The sequence below is a fragment of the Drosophila erecta genome, unplaced genomic scaffold (assembly GCF_003286155.1).
Source record: "Drosophila erecta strain 14021-0224.00,06,07 unplaced genomic scaffold, DereRS2 tig00000305-arrow-arrow-pilon, whole genome shotgun sequence".
NCBI classification, from domain to species: Eukaryota; Metazoa; Arthropoda; class Insecta; order Diptera; family Drosophilidae; genus Drosophila; species Drosophila erecta.
In genome coordinates, this window is record NW_020825220.1 from 895,856 (window position 1) to 917,000 (window position 21,145).

Genomic DNA, 21,145 nt, shown 5'->3' on the forward strand with positions numbered 1-21,145 from the left:
TGGATTAAGAGCTGCACCTGTAACATTATTGTTTGGTCAGACAGCAAAATCTTAATTTGGACCGGACCATAAACATTCGGTTTGGACAAAAACTCCTTATCATACGTTTTAAAACGCTTCGTTGCGATTGTGACAAGAAAGAATGATTTTAGTTTGTTTTGGCATAGTTTGGCATCGATGCCCACACGCATGGTGAAACATTTCTGGTAGTAGCAGCGCTTTAAAAACAGTGTATTGCATTTCTAATCTTAATCATCTTTTTAGCTTTTATTGTACCGTGATCATAGGGTTAATTCAGACAGACAGACATGGCTTTATCCATTTATCTATGACTAACTGGTATAATTGTTAATCTAAGCTCTCTATCTTTTATAGATGCCTAGATTTCGACGTTCATACGGACGGAAAAACAGACGTCAGTTAATTTTACTAGGCTCGTGATCCTGATCAAGAATATTATTACTATATTATTAGTCGGCATAAGTATTTTGACAAAATTGTCAGCTTCTTTTGAAACTTTTTACTTTACTTTTTTACTCTACGATTAATACAAAAGACAACATTGTTCCGATATTAAAGGAACACCCCAGACGCCTTGACCAAATATATTTTCATTTGTAATTTGTAATATTAGTTTTAAATTTTAAGTCATACCAGTCAAAAAAAGTTATCAATTAAAAAAAAAATGTTTTTTCTTTCCGATAGATAACAACTGAAGAAGAAAATCCAAACATCAGTTTAGCTTATAGAATTGTTGATGAAACTAGTTTTACTGAGGATTCTGAAATCGTTCAAGAAAATACATGTGCACAAAACGGAGATTCAGACAATGCCCAAAACACAATGGAAGTGGAATCTTTAAGTCACTATTTACTTTCTATTGTTTATATGCCGTTGTCATTAAGAATGATATGTGTGACAAATCTTTTTTGTTGGATGGCACATGTTTGTTATTCGCTATACTTTACGGATTTTGTGGGCGAGGCTGTATTTCAAGGAGATCCCAAAGCAACTCTAGGCTCTCGTCCCCAGAAACGTTATGAAGAAGGAGTACGTTTTGGATGCTGGGGCATGGCCATGTACTCCTTATCATGCTCCTTTTACTCACTTATAATTGAAAATCTAATTCAGCGATTTAGGTGAGTATTTAAAATATTTAAAATATATGAATTCTGATTTTATTAGATTTGATTCTTTACAAAAAGGGCTAAAACAGTTTACGTTGGAGGACTCCTTTTCTATTGCATTGGAATGGCTTTAATGGCCTTAACTAGAGCCAAACTAAGTGTAATAGTCTTTAGTTGGACAGCGGGTATAATGTACTCTACTCTATTCACAATGCCTTATCTTCTTGTGGCTCACTATCATAATGTTTCTACGGTAAGTATATAAAGTATAAAATCACCGCAATGTGATAAGATGTAGCATTCTTAGCAATGTATATTAAAACCTTCGGAGGTGCAATCCTTTAAAACAAATGTCTCTAGAATGCATGCCTAATCTTAGCTTTTTAGCTTTATAGTTCTCGAGATCACAGCATGACATACAGACAGACGAACAATTTGACGGTCAGTCGGACATGGATAGATCGACTCGGCTTTTAACTGAAGCAACGAACCAAGTATATCCTTTCACTTTACAAGTAACGGGTGTAATAATAACAAGAAAGAATGCTAAAGTTGAGTTCCCCGACTATCAGATACCCGTTTTTCAGCTAGTGGAAGTGCCAACGAGAAACTTCAACATTTTCTACAACAACGCCACAAATTGTGGAAAAAAATAATAAAATGAAAAAAAAATTAAATATTTTTAAAAAGTGTGGGCGTGAGAGTTTTGCGAGGTTTGCGGGCGTTAAAGTGCGCGTGGCAAAAAGTTTGTTGGCAAAACGATAGAAATTTAGAAGATATATAAAAATTTGAATAAATTTCACAACATTTTTGCAAAGTGTGGGCGTGGCAGTTTATATAATAGGTTGTCAAATATCTCCCTTCCGCTTTTTTGCTCTTTATTCAATGCTTTATAAAAAGTGTTACAGTGATCGGATTTAGTTCAAATATGCGCCGTTTTGTTCGATAATCTGTTTCCATCTAGACGGCAACTTCATAATACCTCCCTCGTAGAAGCCCCCCTCCTTACTTGCGAAGAACTCGGACAGCCACTTTTCACAAGCCTCTTTTGAGTTCAACTTTACACCACCAAGGGCATTCGCCATGGACAGAAACAGGTGGTAATCACTTGGCGCTATGTCCGGCCTATATGGTGGATGCGATAAAACCACCCATCCGAGCTCCCGTAGCTTCTGACGAGTCATCAACGAAGTGTGTGGTCTGGCGTTGTCCTGGTGGAGCACTACACCCTTCCTGTTGGCCAATTCTGGACGCTTCTGGTCGATCGTCTGCTTCAAGCGGTCAAATGGGAGCAGCTCATAGTGGATGATTCCCTTCCAATCCCACCAAACACACAGCAAAACCTTCCTGGCCGTCAATACCGGCTTGGCCACTGTTTGGGACGATTCACCGGCCTTCGACCACGACCGTTTTCGCTTGATATTGTCGTATGTGATCCATTCTTCGTCGCCAGTCACCATCCGCTTCAAGAATGGGTCGAGTTCGTTCCGTTTCAGCAGCATATCGCAGGCGTTGATTCGGTCCAGAAGGTTTTTTTGTCAAATCGTGCGGCACCCAAACATCAAGCTTTTTTTTGTATCCAGCCTTCTGCAGATGGTTTAAAATGGTTTGGTGACTAACTCCCATCTCCTGGGCGATGTCACGAGATGCCACATGCCGGTCTAACTTGATGTATTCCATGATTTGATCGGTATTTGTCGTCACAGGTCTTCCGCCGGCTGGCTTATCCATGGTGTCGGTTTCACCGGTTCTGAATCGTCGAAACCATTCCTCCGCGGTTCGAAGTGATAGAGTACCATCCCCCAAAACACCATTATTCTCACGGAACGTTTCTCTAGCGGATTTGCCTTTAACAAAGGAAAACTTTAAAAAAGCGCGAATTTCGGCGTTAGTGAACTCCATGTTTACACGTCTATAACTGTTGAACGCAATATCCAAACTAATCATGCATAGCGTCGTTTTGTAGGTTATGTCAATACCTTTCAAATTATGTATAGTATTGCCAGAAACGAGCTCTGTACAGAGCGCTTTGTACATAGCCGCGAAATTCAAAAGACAAAAAGGCGGAAGGGAGATATTTGCCAAACTAATATATAATTTCACACGGACCACTACTTAGGTGACGACGTTACCGGTGCAACAAGGAACTAGGTTCGTGCTCATTAGTGGTGAATTGGGATAATGTCTACGAAATTCTTTACGATCTATAATGCTACACGGGGAGCCGGTATCCAGCTATATACCTATTTCATATCCATTGATCTGCATTAGAATTAATTTCTTAATTTCTAACGTGATCAAAAAATACACTGATGCAACGCTGGAACTTGCTGACTTTCCTATGCTTTTGTTTCCGTGAGGTGCATTGTACAAAAGGGCGTCATTCCAATTGTAGGTTATTTCATAAGCAGTTGTAGAAGTTATTGGCCGATCCTTTCTCTAGCTCCTTTAGATCTAGATCCTTTCTGCTGCTCTCATTTCGCATTGATGTGGATGACTGCCAAATAGCCTGTATTTTTAACAGATCTGATTTTGTTCATTCTGCGTCCACAATATATCCCGGATATTTAGTTTGGCTGTAACAGTATTTACTTTGTCCCACGGTGATTGTCAGCTTTGTGCTTCTAAAGCAGTCACTGACCTGCCGCATCATATTTAAATGTTCATCGCCCTTGTGAACGAGCAAACCTGTAAATCCTCTAGGTATACAAAGCAACGTTTGCATAGAGAAGACTAGTTCATCAAATGCATAGGGAATTTTAACGCATGGTTCCTCAGCTAAAAATTAAATATTTTTCAACAGTGTAACAGTTTGGGACGGTTTGTTAGCGTAAAATTGAGCGTGGAAAAAAGTTTTTGGCAAATCAATAGAACTTTACAATACTACTAAAAAAAATATCAAAACATTTGTCAAAAGTGTAGGTGTGGCACTTTTCGCGCTTTGCGGGCGTTAGAGTGTGCGTGGCTTTATTTAGAAACAAAACTTGCGCTGCGTCTACGTTTCCGGAAGCTGCATCCTTAATCTCAACATTCTAGCTTTTGTAGTTCCTGAGATCGAGGCGTTCATACGGACAGACGGACATAGCCAGTCCGACTCGGCTATTGATCCTGATCAGGAATATACATATATACTTTATATGGTCGGAAACGCTTCCCTCTGCTTTTACATACTTTTCGACGAATCTGGTATACCCTTTTACACGACGAGTAACGGTTATAAATATATAATTGTTCGGTTATCTTAACTGTAAAAAAAGGTCAAGTACCGCGACTTGAGTTAACCGTTACTCAGCTAAATATGTTCGAAATATAATATATACTCCGATTCGAAATTTAGCAACCGTTTCGGTTTGCGTTTCCTATTAAAAAAAAAAACTTGAGTTCTCAAATCTATTTGCACCACATTGATTTTGTCCATATGTCATAGGTCGTATGTTAAGCATTTATTGTTGTTAAATAGGTCGATACTGAACTTAAATGGGTGTATATTGGTACAGATTAGGGTGTACCTGTTGAGAATATTGTGAATATGTATTTGGGTTGGTAGTGAGTTGCATTCATTTTAAATGTATTCGCATGTTGGGAACTATTTTGAATTTAAGTTTTAATTTTACATTTTAGCGTTAACATTGCCTCATTTTGTGCTACTTTGATGTTCTTAGATCTGGAATTTCATGATGATTCAATGCACAGAACGAATAAGATGGTCATTTTCCAATTAATATCTTAACTGTGTCTTTTTGATAAATTAGAAGACTAGCATTGTTCCAGTAGACTAATGTTAATTAATTTATCTTCCCTAGCTAACCATAGAATAATGCTTGGAACAGTCTTTATTTGTAATCTGATTCATGGTGAAGCTAATCCCGACTTGGTTAGTCAATTAAACTTCTATGTTCCAAGCAAACTCACTAGAAACTACTAAACTCTAATTTAAAATCATTGTAGATATAATTACGAGTTGCATGACCCCTACAGAGTATTATCTTCTTACTATAAAAGACTTTATCCTATTATCTCCAATCCTGACTCTCTGCCGCTCTTAAAGCTATCAATACTAACTTTTTTAACACATAATTAGATCTTGCTAATATTTACATATTCCCTCGGTCCTTTACTATTTCGTATATCGCGTCTATCTTCTCGGGAATTGAGCCGTACGATACACGGCAGCGCCCCTCGGTCGGTTGGGTGGGAGGTGTGGCCGTGGGTCTCGCGCGTTTGCTTATATATTCAGTAAAAAAATAGGTAGTTTGCGTCGAATATCTGCTTTCTCTCAGAACGCCCATAAACTTTCGTTGCGTTCTAACAGAATTCACGTCCTTCATTGTGTAAGTGAGAAAATGTAACCCCTCTATTGATAAAGGTATAAAGTTCTAAGTGGCCTATATTTAAAAGGAAACATTTTTTGCATTTTCTAAAATTAAATTATTTTTATACAATGTGCTCACACTTTTGGCTAGCGTTCTGCTGTTCGCTTTGTAATAAAAAATATCTTGTCATTCCCTTTCGTAACCGAAAAAAATGGGCATCGATGCAACTTAACTAAGTAAAATACATTCTTGTTCTTTAAAATATTTAATAAATTAGACTCGGATGATAATTTGGAGCTAGCGTTTTCTTTGCTTAGATGGCTGCCTGCATCGCACCTGCATCAGAAGTATTGGCCCTAAAATAATATATAATACTTCTGAATACTAAAATACTAAAATCCCTAAAGGATAAATATTTAACTTGCTGCACCGGTGACCCAAGGGGCGCACTTCCAACTCTGTTCTAGTTGTGGATGACTTGAGCCTCGTTAAAAACGAAAGCTTTACCTTTAGCGAGAGAGATGCTTCCTGAAAGATATGGAGTCGCCCGACCAAGTACACATTCTGCTGTACGCTCTGAAATTAAGTCTCTCTTGTCATTGGCTTTAGAACCTATGCACTTTATATAACCTATACGATTGACGCAAATTATCGCTGTAGTCATCTAAAATATAATATGTGCATTCGAAAATGACTACATTATACATCGTCGTCGTTTTCGTCCTGATGTTTTAACCAGATGTTGCAAAAAATCTTGGGGCTTTACTGGGCGCTCATGGTGAATTTATGTTGTTAAAGGACTTCGCAGCTCCTGTGAGTTTTTCTGGTTCTTGCTTTGCCAAGCTGAAGCTGTAGAGCGGTATTGATGTAAGCTCTCCAGTGAGACAGTTATCGTTAGCAGTGTACTTTTTCCGCCTCGAGTTAAAAGTCTGCTACGCGAAAAAACGCGCTGCGATTGGTTTCTGACGGTTACGATTGCGTTTTTCTGAACGTTTATGGGTTGATCGAGGAATGATCTGAATCTTGTATGGCCGACCTAGGCGACATTTACCTTAACACAATCTTGCAATAAATCTAGCAATAAACTTGTGGCTCTTTTCGGGTTGAGCCTGAAGGTCGAAATATTTTGCACTCTATTAAGTGAGCACTCCTAAGAATTTGGAATTTCAAGCCGTTTTACTTAGAAGCTGCTTAGAATTCGGGTCGCTGATCGTGTGGCATACAGTTGTAAGCAAAAGCGTGCTGTTAAGCTCGGACTGTTTTATTGCTAATTATACAAAAATATTTAAAGATTGAAATTTGATTAAATAACTATTGCTGAGCAACATATGTCGGCAACATAAGGAAAAGCTATAAATGCGTTCTGCCCCCGCTAATTTTTAAGCACTCATCCCCGCCCAGAAACCTAATTCCGAGTCGCCTGCTTTTTTGTTGCTGTTGCCATAGCTGGAATTTCTGGAACTGTTACCGCTGATGCAAACAGGGTGAAATTTTTAAAACGCATGAAAAAGTGGAATGGTTTCGAAATGCGTTTTTTTATAAATCATTTACGAGTGGAAGGTGTTTCACAAGAAGGAAAGTTACTAATCCATTTTGCCAGGCTTAAGACTCTTTTCATACTCCTTAAGCAATCACTTTGTAAACCTTCTTCCCGTACAACGCATCTGTAAGCACTCCGTGAAAACTTATGGATGCATTTCCTGAAAGGCTTCATTCTTCCCTGAAGTTTCTAGAAGTTTTCCGATACAATATTCCATAATATTTATATTACAATATAATATATTTATATTACAACCCTACACAGTAATGTTTCTGGATACAATCAATTACCAGGAAAGCTTATATTGAATGTTTCTAAATGTATTCTAACTAAAGAAGAGAAAGTGTTTCCAAGGAATATAACAAACTATGTCCCGGTTTAATAAATATTTTATTTTTAATTTTATTTGACTATAATAAGTCTGTATACATTTTCGTATCAATAGCCGTAGCCGTGCGCTCCGTGTGCTTTTTCCGTAAAAAAAAACTACAGCATCGTCTCGAAGTCAAAGCCCAATACAAGGCTTTACTTAGGAAGAACTTATATCTGGGACATATGTCAGCAGTTCCGACAGAAGATTCAAGTTCCCAGTTCCAAGAATCATGAAAAAGAACAACACCACCATTTAGCTTTGCAGCTACACTACCAGAGGAAGCTGAGATTATTCACGGTGACTTTTATGTTGGACTGCCATAATGGAATGGCGCTACATTTCTGCTTAAATCCCGGAAGATATTCTTTCTCGCGCCGCTGTTCCCATCGCACTTAACGAGTCCCCGCTCTTGGCTCAGGGACCGCCAACCGCATTATTAATGGTGAAGCCAATACCTAAGCTTTGTCCAAGACTCTAATATTGTTGGGACTCTAATATTGTTGCGTGTTCGAAATACAGGCTCACTGTCACTGATATTAAAAGAAACACTGTTTAATTTTTGCTTCTGGTTTAGCGGATTCATTTGTGGTATGACATTTAGTTCTTACAAACCTATGGAATAGTAAAGTCATATATTTTGCTTCTGGTTTAGCGCATTCATTTGTGGTATGACATTTAGTTCTTACAAACCTATGGAATAGTAAAGTCATATAGTTTGCTTGCCCTCGACAATGCAACTAACTTGTTGGAGCGAAGAACGAGTTGCTTGAGCTGTAGTGGTAGTTAAAACTCCGCATAAATGCAGAAGTCTACTGCGGAAGATGGCCTGCCTGTTACCAGTTACGCAACAAATCAGCGTGTAGTAATGGCGGTGAGAGAAATAGGTTTTGGAGAAACAGAGTCTGTAGAAAAAGAGACACAGAGTCTGGAGATCGATTGGAGAACGAAAGTCTGGAGGAACAGAGTTTCGAGAAGGAGAATTTGGAGGACGAGAGTGAGTCGACACGAATTAGAGCAAGGCAATAGAAGAACAGAGAGTGTCTCTCGATTTCTAGGAAGCAACAGTACCAACCTGGACTTTGGACCAGAAAAAAGGACTTTCGACCAGGAGACTGGAGACATCAAGGAATAACGGTTAAAGGAGGCCTATATAAGCAGGCCGTGCGCTGAAAATTATACAGTCAAGGAGATCCAGGACACAAGTGAACAACTTGAAGCCAGTAAGCAAGGAGATACAGCCGTGAAAGTCAACAAGAAGCATGATCGCAGCGTTTCGGAGCGTTCGTGGGAGCTCAGCAGGTGCGACCTGTCATAGCAGTCGTGGCGCCCCGCGTGTTGTTGTTTCGCCGGGCGAATGCACGGAGCGTCAGTGAACACTTAACAGACGTTTGGCGAGACCGGCCGGGACAGAGCACGGGACAGGAGGTTGCGGCTAGCATGGCAGTTGCCTCAACAATCACGCGTGACAGCGGGTGCAAGGATCACCAAAGTAGAATAATCACCGAAGCGGCGGACTAATCATACAAAGTGTAACACGAGATACGAGATTTGCAAGGTGTATTACTGCTTGCCGGGTGATCAAGTTTAATATAAATTCGATGGGACGAACTCGCAAAATCTTCTGAGCTAGCTGCACGAATCTCATGGCGAGCAAACCAACAAAAATCATTTGAGTACAAGGCTGCTATAAAAATTTACCTTTTAATTTTCACCTTCAACGAGCTGAGAGCCCTTCTGCGGTAGTTCATTCTCGACCCTGCCGATCACGAATTTTTAACTCCAGTTAATTTTTTGAATGGTGGTTCGCCTTCATCGTTTATCGAGTCAGATGTGACGTTTATCGATTCAGATGTGACGAACTTGAATTTCAATCGCCTAGATGGCTTGCAGCGCAGGCTGCATCAGATGTTGTGGTTCCAAAGGAAGGATCAATATTTTACCTTGCTGCTGCATTGATTCAAGTGGCACAATCCCAAGTCTGCTCTAGTTGTAAATGACTTGGGCCTCGTTAAGGACGAAAGCTGGCCACCTACGATATTACCTTTAGGATTAGTCGTTGAGATTCTTCCTGGAAGTTATGGAGCCGCCCGGACCAGTACACGTACGTTCTGCTATTCGCTCTGCAATTAAGTCTGTCTTGTCAATCACCTATGCATTTGCGCATTAATGCAAATATACATGTAATAACCACTACATTATAAATCGTCATCTTGCTCTTTAAAATAGCTAATCAATTAGATTCGGATGATAATTTGCAGTTAGCATTTTATTAGCTTAGTGGTTAGCGTTGCTTTGGTAGCCGAACGTTAGGGACCATTTATTCTGGTACGAACACGGTGAAGTGGATACCGTGTGGTGCATACTCTGCCCTACGGGATCACTTTAGCACCGGGAAAAGGTTAGGGGGTCGGTTACGCCAAATCAATTAGATTAGAATCTCCGATGTTTCACGTTGAATAAATAATGACGTTTCTATACAATGACTATGACTATGACTATGACTATAATGACTTAGATTCTGAAGATAATGTAGATTCGCTTTACTTTGCTTCCAGTCAATGGAATGTTTGAATAAGAAAAAAAAAACATTTTTAGAAGAACTGAGGTGATGTTGATCTTCGGGTTTACTCTCCCTACCTGTTAAGACAATATATATTTCCTGCTCTTACCCATCTACAACAAAACTTAGGGGCCCATTGTGGGACTTACTTCATGATAAACATCTTACAGGTATTAACATTAAGGTACTCACAGAACTTAACTTAATTTTATCTTCGTTGTAACTGCCAGAATAACTCAAATTCAACGGCGAGGATTACGAACAGTAGCCGTTCACATTTAATGACAACTCTGAGGCATAGATATATAATGTAGTATTTACGCCACCCAAACCGGCGACTTAAATTATTTCACAAAATAATAAATGATATATTACCTAAAAGTTTTCCATACTGCATACCATCTGCGCTGTAAGCGTCCTTATTAATAATCGTTTGACAAAATCACTTTATCATTCTTGTAAACAAATCTTAAAGCCTTACCTAAGCAGCTCTCTCTGAAGCTCTCTTCAACTTTAGCATCTGAAAGCAATGCATTACATATTCTTAAAGCACTGAAGCTTACTTACAATTTTACTTACATTTGACTTTTAGTCTTAAGCTGAATGTTAAAGAATAAATAATGGAAATCCAACCCGGTTTCTTTTATTTGTCAAAGATTCGATTTCAGCGTTGGTCTTAGTCTATTAGGACGGTATGAGCAAGTAAACGTAACTTGCGCAGACGGTCGTGATAGTGTTAATTCTATGGAATCCCTATCCTAAAAAGAAAAAAAACTTCACTCGTTTAGATACCCATGCGGTAAATTTTAGTTCAATTTAAGTGTTAATAAAAACCTCGATAATAACGCGAAACCGTGTAACGCAGTGTCAACAACGAACCTGAATCAGGAACCTGAATCCAATTGGTTACCTCAAAACCCAACGAAAAAACAAACTTTATAGTGCAACCTTTGTGAAAATTAAAATGTATCTTAAGATAGACTAAGAAGAATAACAAGAGAGAATGCTTTAGTCGAGTTCCCCGAATATCAGATACCCGTTACGCAGCTAGGTGAAGTGCGAACGAGAAATTTCAACATTTTCTGGAATATCGGTAGAAATTGGGAAAAAAATTAAAATGAAAAAAAAAAAAAACTTTAAATTTGTTGCTTTTTTTTTTGGGAAATCTTTATAAATTTACAAAATATATTCAAAAATGAAAAAAGCAGCAGTCATTGATTGGCAGGCCTGGCGATTATACGGGAGTTATGGTTTCCAACGCAACTGACTTTGCACGGGATTGCAGGTTGTAGATCCAAATGTAGAATTAGAATGATTACGAAGGCTTCTGGCCTGACTCAGATAGCCTGATAATAAAAAGATATAGGGCGAATCGCTGGAGTTTCGATTTATGAGCTCGTGCTCTTTTTTGAATTAGTGGTCAAAGCAAAACTAAAAAACTTATCCAACTAGAGTAAACCGCGGCCGGCAAGCCGACCGCTCATCCAGCAACGTGCTGACACTAGCAAAAACAACATATCTCACCATACCGGGAACCAGGCACAATCCCGGGCTGAATTTGCGTATAAATACTCTGGGGTGATCCAATAAACACCCAAGACTTATACCGACTCAAGTTTACTCACTAAATGTCTTAACTTATATTCTTTATATGGCCGGAAACGCTTCCTTCTGTCTGTTACATAGTATTCAACGAATCTATGATACCCTTTTAGTCTACGAGTAAAGGGTATAATAATAAATTAATAAGTGAAAAATTAAATTAAACAATATTGAAGAAAATAAATAAATAAGATGCAATCTAAGATTCATAAAAACAGACCTGACCCCCTGGCCCCAACGTTCTTATGGAGGAATTTCGGAAGCAGAAAACTGCAGACAAACACTTACCAGTAAGATTGTATTAGAACAAAAACATGAAGAAAAAACTATATTTAAGAATAGAATCCCTTATTGAAAAATTACCTACACACATGTATTTAAGAATAAATAACCGCAGAATACCAGATTTGCGATCACTTATAAACCCTTTACAAGAGAAAGGTATGTATGAACAAATAAACCGTACAAGAACAACTACCTAAAAACAACTACCTACAACTTCCTACAACATTATAACTCACCGGTGCCATATCCCCCCCACCAATTTATCAAACACCAATTAATCATCAATTAATAATTCATATCCAGCCCCACAAGTTTATCAAACACCACTAATTAATAATCACCCTATCACCCCAATACAAACAATAGTTTTCAACCGAGCCGACATGCAAACTTTAGACATCGACCAATTTTTAACATCCATCAAAACAATGCATCTGATCAGAATAGCTTTAGACAACAACCCCAATATCAAAATCAACAATCACTACTTAATTTGAGTTCCCATGGGCCCAACCAACCAATAAGGCGATCATGACCATCTTACAATGGACAGACTTTAATAAGTATGGATGAAAGGTTTTATCAAGAAAGCGCTCCTTATCAGCAATATATTCCTTTTTACCGGTCTTACTATCCAACTTACGACCATCCGGACTACTATCAGGAGTATCAATATCAAATCGACAAAAACAACCAAAAGTTCACGAACAACACAACTGCCTCAGCAAATTAATACAGATGAGACCCACAATGACAACCAAGAACCCAATGTAGAACAAGCTAAAAATTTTCAGCCACAAGCCTTGGAAAACCTCTTTACACTCTTTACATTAAGAAATACGAATTAATCGAAGACAAAGCGGAACAAAAAAAGCTTACATCACTTCTAAGATATAAGCCAAATATAAGACATGCTAAATTAGTGTAATATACGTACCACTTACTCACCTTACAATAGTCCCAAAGATAAAAGATGCAATAGGCAAACCGAAATTCAGAATTGTAATAAACTACCAAAAATTAAATGATATCACTGTGGGAGACACACACCCAATCCCAAAGCTGGACGAATTTTTAGAAAACCTAGAAAAGACATACCACCAGATCGAAATGGATCCAGATTTAGCTTTTCCATCAAGTACGGTCATTATGAATACTTATGCATGCCATTCGGATTAAAAAACGCACCAGCTATCTTTCAAAGGAGCATAAATGACATTTTGAGACCACACAAAAATAAGCATTGTCTTGTGTACTTGGACGACATAATTATATTTTCGACATCCCTGGATGGCAAAAGGCAACCTTAAATTACATCATGACAAGTGTGAGTTTTTAAAGCACGAAATCACATTTTTGGGACACTCCCTACACCAGACGGTATAAAACCAAATAATAATAACTTGAAATATTAAAGCTATTCGAAAATCCTCTAAACAAAAGAAATAAAAGCTTTTCTTATGCTGACAGGATACTACTGTATGTCCATTCCAAACTTTGCAGACATAGCCAGCCGAACGCTTAATGAACATGACACAACCTACAACACAATTGAAAAGGAACTCTTAGTAATTGTATGGGCGACTTTTCGACACTACCTTCTTGGAAGACACTTTGAAATATCTAGTGACCATCAGCCACTGAGCTGAACGGTTGTACCGTATGAAAGACCCAAATTCAAAACTCACTCGATGAAGAGTAAAATTTTCCGAATTTGACTTTGACAATAAGTATTTAAAAGTAAAAAAAATTGCGTGGCGGACGCCCTATCCAGAATAAAACTTGAGGAGACATACTTGAATTAACAACCCCAACATAGTGTTTAAGAGGACAATAATAATTCAATTTGTATTACAGAAAGACCTCTAAATACATTTAACAGACAAGTAATACTTTTGAAAGGACCACAACTCATTATAAAAACACATCACTCAAATATTTTACAATACTATGACCAGAGAAAAAGCTAAACAATATTTGATAGATAAACAAGTTTTTTTGGCAGATCTATAGAAATTTACAAGATATATTACAAAAAATATATATACAAAATATACATATATATATTTACAATATATATATTTGTATATATATATATACAAAAAATGAAAACAAAAATTGTACAACTTTTTTTAAACGTGTGGGCGTGACAGTTCTGGGCGTTGGAGTGGGTGTTTCAAAAAGTTTTTTGGAAAACTTCTAGAAATTTACAAAATATATAAAAAAATTAAAATATATCACAACATTTTTCAAAAGTGTGGGCGTTATGATGATTACAGAGGTTCATGGACAGCAAATTCAAATTAACCACGGCTACCTTCTTTTTTCTGATAAATCAGTCCAGATACCATTCAATAATGAAAGTCATTGTTTGAGAATCAACTTAACTGGAATAAACATCGTAGCTGATTATTTTAAGCAAAGGCTACGTACCGACTACCATGCACCGTAGGACAAGTTTTAATACAATAAAATGAAAAGAGAACTAGCCGAAATAACCGTACAACATAGAAATAAACGGGAACATATTAACGTTGTGGGCTCAGTTTTTAATTATCCATTTGACATACTTGATGAAAATGGTCGAGTAGAAATACAAGATAAACTTAACACAAACGCCCATAGCTCTGTACAATTACATGAACTCAACGATGCTATACGATCGATAAATGACGGAATGCAAAAGGTAAAGTATGATGAAAATGACAACACCATTATTAACACTATTTTATTCGAACTCATGCAGGTTACAGAATACATAAAAGATTTGGAAACGACAATGCAGCTTTCAAGACTCGGACTGTTTAATCCCAAATTACTAAGCTACGACAATCTTGAGAATGTGAAGAGCCAAAATATTTTAAACATTAAACATCCACTTGGATTAACTACAATGATAACCAATTATTAATCATATCCCACATACCCATTAACTTTTCACTAATAAACACAATTAAAATAATCCCTTATCCAGACTCCAACGGCTATCAGTTAGATTACACAGACACACAATCAAATTTTGAAAGAGCAAATAAAGTATACAATTCCGAAAACAAAGAAATAAATAATGAATGTGTCTTAAACCTAATTTGTAATTTTAAACTAGAGCACACGGATGAAATAGTAACATAGAACCAAACACAATCGTGTCCTTAAACTTAACCCAAGCCATTTTTAAACAAAATAGCCAAAATCCAATTGATAATATAAAAATCGAAGGAAACAAAATTATAAGGGTAACACAATGTAATTAGAAATCAATAGCATAATTTTAAGCGAGTCTTTTGAAACCATCGATGCAAGCAGTTTGGTCACACGGCCAAATAGTGCCGCAAAGCTCATATCTGTGTGAAGTGCGGTGGAGAGCATCCTGCCAAGGATTGCACTCGACCACGCAGTGAGGAAGAGAGTACCCTTGCTACAACTGTGGTAAACAGCACCCAGCCAACTATTCGGGCTGCACCAAGTACCTGGAGTATATACAACGCTCGAGGCCCAAAAGTGGACTTGGAAGCAAAACCGAAGGCACTGAGAGAAGTTTGCCAAAAGTTGTCTCCTATGCAGCCGTAGCAAAGCAGCACCAGCAGCAGACCCAACAGCACTGTAACAACCGGAGCCGCAGCCGACAAAGGGCGACGGGAGAGCATCCGATGGACACCAACAAGTGATAGCATCAACTCCCTCCGGGCGTTCCAAGAAAAACAGATGGAGATCATGATGATGTTGCTAAATCAGCAGCAACAACAGACACAGCAGCAGGGACAGTTTCCTAATCTGGTCACTGCCCTCCATGCACAGCGAGCCCCATAATGATGCCGCTGTGCATCCTAGTGTGGAAGGCCGACGGCGTATCCATGAAGTTGCCTGAAGTGGAGTGCATCGTAGGACGTCACGAAATCGATGTTTTACTGCGCAGCGAGACACACTGCTAGGGGGCAGAGACACCCAAGTTATTCGGCTATGCAGCTTACACTGCCAATGATCTGAGTGCTGGCAACGCCAAAGACGAGGCAGCTATCATGATCTAGCCCACTTCCCGCTAACACCAATAGCCACTTACAAGGTGCAACTTGCGCCGGCGGCTATCGAAACAGCACTTGGCCCTATAAGCTTTGGAGCGGTATACTGCCCCCCGAGTTTTGCATGGACTACGGACGAGTTCAAGGGCATTCTGGAAGAGTTTCGGACTAGATTCATCATTGCGAGCGATTGGAATGCGTCCCACTGGCTCTGGGGTGCGGGAAGGAGCAACCAAAGAGGCCTAGTACTAGCGAATCTCGTCCTAAACTCGGAGGTGAACTCGCTAGCAACAAGAGGACCAACAAGATACCCGTACGGCAGTAGAGGCTCTTCATGCTACATTGATTTTGCGCTGACAAGGGGTGTGCTGGGCATCCACGCTAGCATAAGTGCGCTTGTTGAACTTGGCTCCGACCACCTATCTCTGGTAATTACGCTGGATGCGGGGGCAATATGCTACCCTGAAATGGAGCGGCTAATCACTAGGGGCACTAACCTGGAGATATTCCAATCGCAATCCACTCTGCCCCTCAACACTGCCTTAAACTCCGAACAGAACGTTGATGATGCAATTGATCTGTTCACCAACACCATAAATACAGTAGCTAGATTGGCAACTCGCAGCATATCTCGGCAGTCTGCGGCAGATCGAATCCCAATAACCAGGGAGATCCTGCTGCTCATAGCTGAGAAGAGGCGCTTACGCACTAGGTGGATGACAAGCCACCAGCTGGACAGGACGGAATGGAATCGAGCGCTGAGTCGGCTCCGTTGCGCGTTGGTGCTGCACAAATCCGCATGGTTCGATGAAAGGCTTCCAACACTAAAGTCGAAAGTGAAGCGACGCATTCACCCTGGAAGGCCACGCGCGCTATCAAAAGGCGTTGCACGAAGAAGGCGCCTTTAGTCAATAGTAACGGGAAATGGTGTCGGACCGACTTGGGACAAGCGGAGGTATTCGCTGCGCACGTCGCCGAGCGATTTCAACTATTCAATCTTGCCAGCCTGCAACAGGTTGAAGAGACTCAGGACCAGTTAACCCAAGCGCTTCAAATGAATCTACTAATCCCGCCGTTTGAACCTTGCGTGATAGCCGATGTCATTGCGAGCCAGAGTAACAACAGAGCACCAGGACAGGACGTTATCTGCAACGCCACATTGAAGGCACTGTCCAGTCATGCGATCCTCTACATAGCGTTGGTTTTTAATGCTATTGTGAGGTTGCAATACTTCACTCATCAGTAGAAGCTCGGGATAATCTCCATGATCCACAAGCCTGGCAAGCCGGAAAGGAAACCCGCCTCCTACCGGCCGATCAGTCTTCTCCCTTCAATTTCGTAGGTGTTTGAGAGACTGATTACTGCCCGGAATGTAAGGATCGTGGAAGCCCAGGGGATTACCCCTGGGCACCAGTTCGGTTTTCGTGCTGGCGACTGTACTGTCGAGCAGCTCCATCGGGTCGTCGAGCAAATTCTGACTGCTTACGACAATAAGGAATATTGTAACAGCCTCTTCTTGGACATTCGAGAAGCGTTTGATCGAGTCTGGCACATTGGACTCCAACTAAAAATCAAACAGACGCTACCTGCTTCCATATTTCCACTGAACATAATGTGGCAGCTGGAGTTCCACAAGGTAGTGTGGTCCCCTGCTTTACTGCCTGTATAGTCACGACATGCCACAGCCAGATGTAAGCCTATACAGGAAATCTATGTTGGCCACATTTGCCGATGACGTGTGCGTCCTTCAGGTCCCGATGCAGATCGGTTCTCGGTATGGGCAAGACGTTGGAACATCGGCATCAATAGCAGTAAATCTACCAACGTCTGCTATACTCTAAAGCGGAGAATGACCGTCCATATCGAGGAAGCCCACGTACCACAGCCGAACGCAGCAAAGTACCTTGGAGTGCTGCTGGATCGCAGACTCACATTTGACAAGTATGTGACTGCCATCAGAACACGCTTACGTGCTAAGGGGGCGAAGCACTACTGGCTACTCTGTTCGCGCAGTACATTGTCACTCTCCAACAAGTTGACAATTTACAAACAGATTATAGCACCAAACTGAAAGTACGGGTGCCAAATCCAGGCTATACAAAACAAGGTCTCAAGACTCATCACCGTCTGCGAGTGGCTTGTGCGAAACACCACCCTGCACAGAGACCTCAAAGTCGCGACGGTATTTGACGAAATAAACCAGCACTCGAAATAAACCAATGTATCGACATACATTGACAGGCTGGAGCGCCACAGAAATCGGCTTGCCAGCGTTCTAAACAGATCTCGCCCACCAAGGAGGCTCAATAGAAGGCAACCGAGAGGTCAGCAGAAGCTTACGCTTATCATAAATTTTATTTGTTATCTGTGATTGTTATGTAATTATTGTTAAATTTGCTAAACCCATAGTACTTAATAGAGAAAAAGGTCACAAAGGTGTTCCAAGATTTCCCGGTATGCCTTAATAAACAATCAAAAAAAAAAAACCTCATTCCGAACAACCCTGTAGGGTTACACGGTATCAATGTCGATTTTAATATTGTGTTCCACTGTAACCGAAAGCTCACTGGATTACGATCTTCAGCGTGTTAAGCCCGTCTGTGGCTGTGTACTTCGGCTCTGTACATAAGCCTTGAGCAAGCCGCTACTGAAACCATTCTCTGTAATCTTCACAGTTCCCACATAATTGGATGGAGTCCTTTGTGATCTTTAAAAAGCCATAAAAAAGGTAATAAATTGGATGCAATTGCAGCGGAATCTCCAAATTCTCTGCTATCCCCAAGCTTTTTGAAAATGTTGCCACTCCTTATTAGCAGCAACCGTGTCAGACCGGTTTTATGAAACGCAGATAAACATTCTAAGCATTCTATCTTGTTTTTTTTTTTTTAGTTTGAAGATCCATTCCCAATATTTGGATGTGAGTTTGAATGATAATAATAGTGCTTCAAGAAAGTGTTTAATATACTGTATAAATTTAAGTCTACCATGCATTAAAATTCCAAACTCGTCAACAATTTTTCATTTGGGCTATGCAACGCTGCACAGGGAATGTGCATTTGATGGAAAGGCTTCTTTACGCAAACGTTGCTTTGTATACCTAGAGGATTAACTGGTTTGTTCGCCCACAAGGGCGAAGAGCATTTAAATATGATGCGGCAGGTCAGTGACTGCTTTAGAAGCACCAAGCTGACAATCACCGTGGAACTAAGTAAATTCTGCTACAGTCAAACTAAATATCTGGGATATATTGTAGACGCAGAATGAACAAAATCAGATCTGTCAAAAATAAAGGCTATTTTGCTGTCATTCACATCCACATCAATGCGAAATGAGAGCAGCATGGGAGCCAGAGAAAGGATCGACCAATAACTTCTACAGCTGCTTATGAAATAATCTACAACTGGAATGACGCCCTTTTGTACAACCCACCTCACGGAAACAAAAGCATAGGAAAGTCAGCAAGTTCCAGCGTTGCATCAGTGTATTTTTTGATCAGGTTAGAGAAATATTAAGAAATTAATTCTAATGCAGATCAATGGATATGAAATGGGTATATAGCTGGATACCGGCTCCCCGTATAGCATTACAGATCGTAAAGAATTTCGTAGACATTATCCCAATTCCTAGTTGCATCGGTCACGTTCTCAACTAAGTAGTGTTCAGTGTGAAATAGGAAACACCACCCGAAAGCTTGATATATATGCGGTGGATGAAAACTTGGATTTGAAAATAACCATTTCCCGCTCTCGTGACGATATACATGTATATATAATAGGTTGACAAATATCTCCCTTCCGCTTTTTTGCTCTTTATTCAATGCTTTATAAAAAGTGTTACAGTGATCGGATCTAGTTCAAATATGCGCCGTTTTGTTCGATAATCTGTTTCCATCTAGACGGCAACTTCATAATACCTCCCTCGTAGAAGCCCCCCTCCTTATTTGCGAAGAACTCGGACAGCCACTTTTCACAAGCCTCTTTTGAGTTCAACTTTACACCACCAAGGGCATTCGCCATGGACAGGAACAGGTGGTAATCACTTGGCGCTATGTCCGGGCTATATGGTGGATGCGATAAAACCTCCCATCCGAGCTCCCGTAGCTTCTGACGAGTCATCAACGAAGTGTGTGGTCTGGCGTTGTCCTGGTGGAACACTACACCCTTCCTGTTGGCCAATTCTGGACGCTTCTGGCCTGCTTCAAGCGGTCCAGTTGTTCGCAGTAGATGGTAGAATTAAGCGTCTGGCCATATGGGAGCAGCTCATAGTGGATGATTCCCTTCCAATCCCACCAAACACACAGCAAAACCTTCCTGGCCGTTAATCCCGGCTTGGCCACTGTTTGCGACAATTCACCGGCCTTCGACCACGACCGTTTTCGCTTGATATTGTCGTATGTGATCCATTTTTCGTCGCCAGTCACCATCCGCTTCAAGAATGGGTCGAGTTCATTCCGTTTCAGCAGCATATCGCAGGCGTTGATTCGGTCCAGAAGGTTTTTTTGCGTCAAATCATGCGGCACCCAAACATCAAGCTTTTTTTTTGTATCCAGCCTTCTGCAGATGGTTTAAAATGGTTTGGTGACTAACTCCCATCTCCTGGGCGATGTCACGAGATGCCACATGCCGGTCTAACTCGATGTATTCCATGATTTGATCGGTATTTGTCGTCTCAGGTATTCCGCCGGCTGGCTTATCCATGGTGTCATTTTCACCGGCTCTGAATCGTAAAAACCATTCCTCCGCGGTTCGAAGTGATAGAGTACCATCCCCCAAAACACCATCAATCTCACGGAACGTTTCTCTAGCGGATTTGCTTTAACGAAGGAAAATATTAAAATATCGCGAATTTCGGCGTTAGTGAACTCCATGTTTACACGTCTATAAGTGTTGAACGCAATATCCAAATTAATCATGCATAGCGTCGTTTTGTAGGTTATGTCAAGACCTTTCAAATTATGTATAGTATTGCCAGATACGAGCTCTGTAGCGCTTTGTACATAATCGCGAAATTCAAAAGACAAAAGGGCGGAAGGGAGAATAAAAACTGCCACGCCCACACTTTGGAAAAATGTGAAATTTTTAAATTTTTTTATATATCTTGCAAATTTCTATAAGTTTGCCAAAAACTTTTTGCAGCGTCCACTCTAACGCCCACAAACCTCGCAAAACTGTCACGCCCACACTTTTTAAAAAAGACTTAAGTTCTCTTTCGATTTATTATTTTTTTCCCCACTTTCTATCGATATTCTAGAATTTGGATTTGGAAGGTCTTTAATAGGTCTTTCCGGTTTTATCCTTGGCCTTAAGGGCCTTAGATATTACAGATT

The 21,145-nt window shown here is 40.1% G+C and overlaps 1 protein-coding gene across 1 annotated transcript in view; it reads left to right on the forward strand.

Annotated features, from left to right (window-relative positions):
• The window catches only part of LOC26527115 (proton-associated sugar transporter A), a 185,678-nt gene that overhangs the window by 157,511 nt on the left and 7,022 nt on the right, over positions 1-21,145 (forward strand). The window contains exons 6-7 of the mRNA XM_026983516.1: positions 706-1,139; positions 1,206-1,380. Coding sequence (XP_026839317.1) covers positions 706-1,139; positions 1,206-1,380 — 609 coding nt within the window. The remainder of the gene's footprint in view (positions 1-705; positions 1,140-1,205; positions 1,381-21,145) is intronic.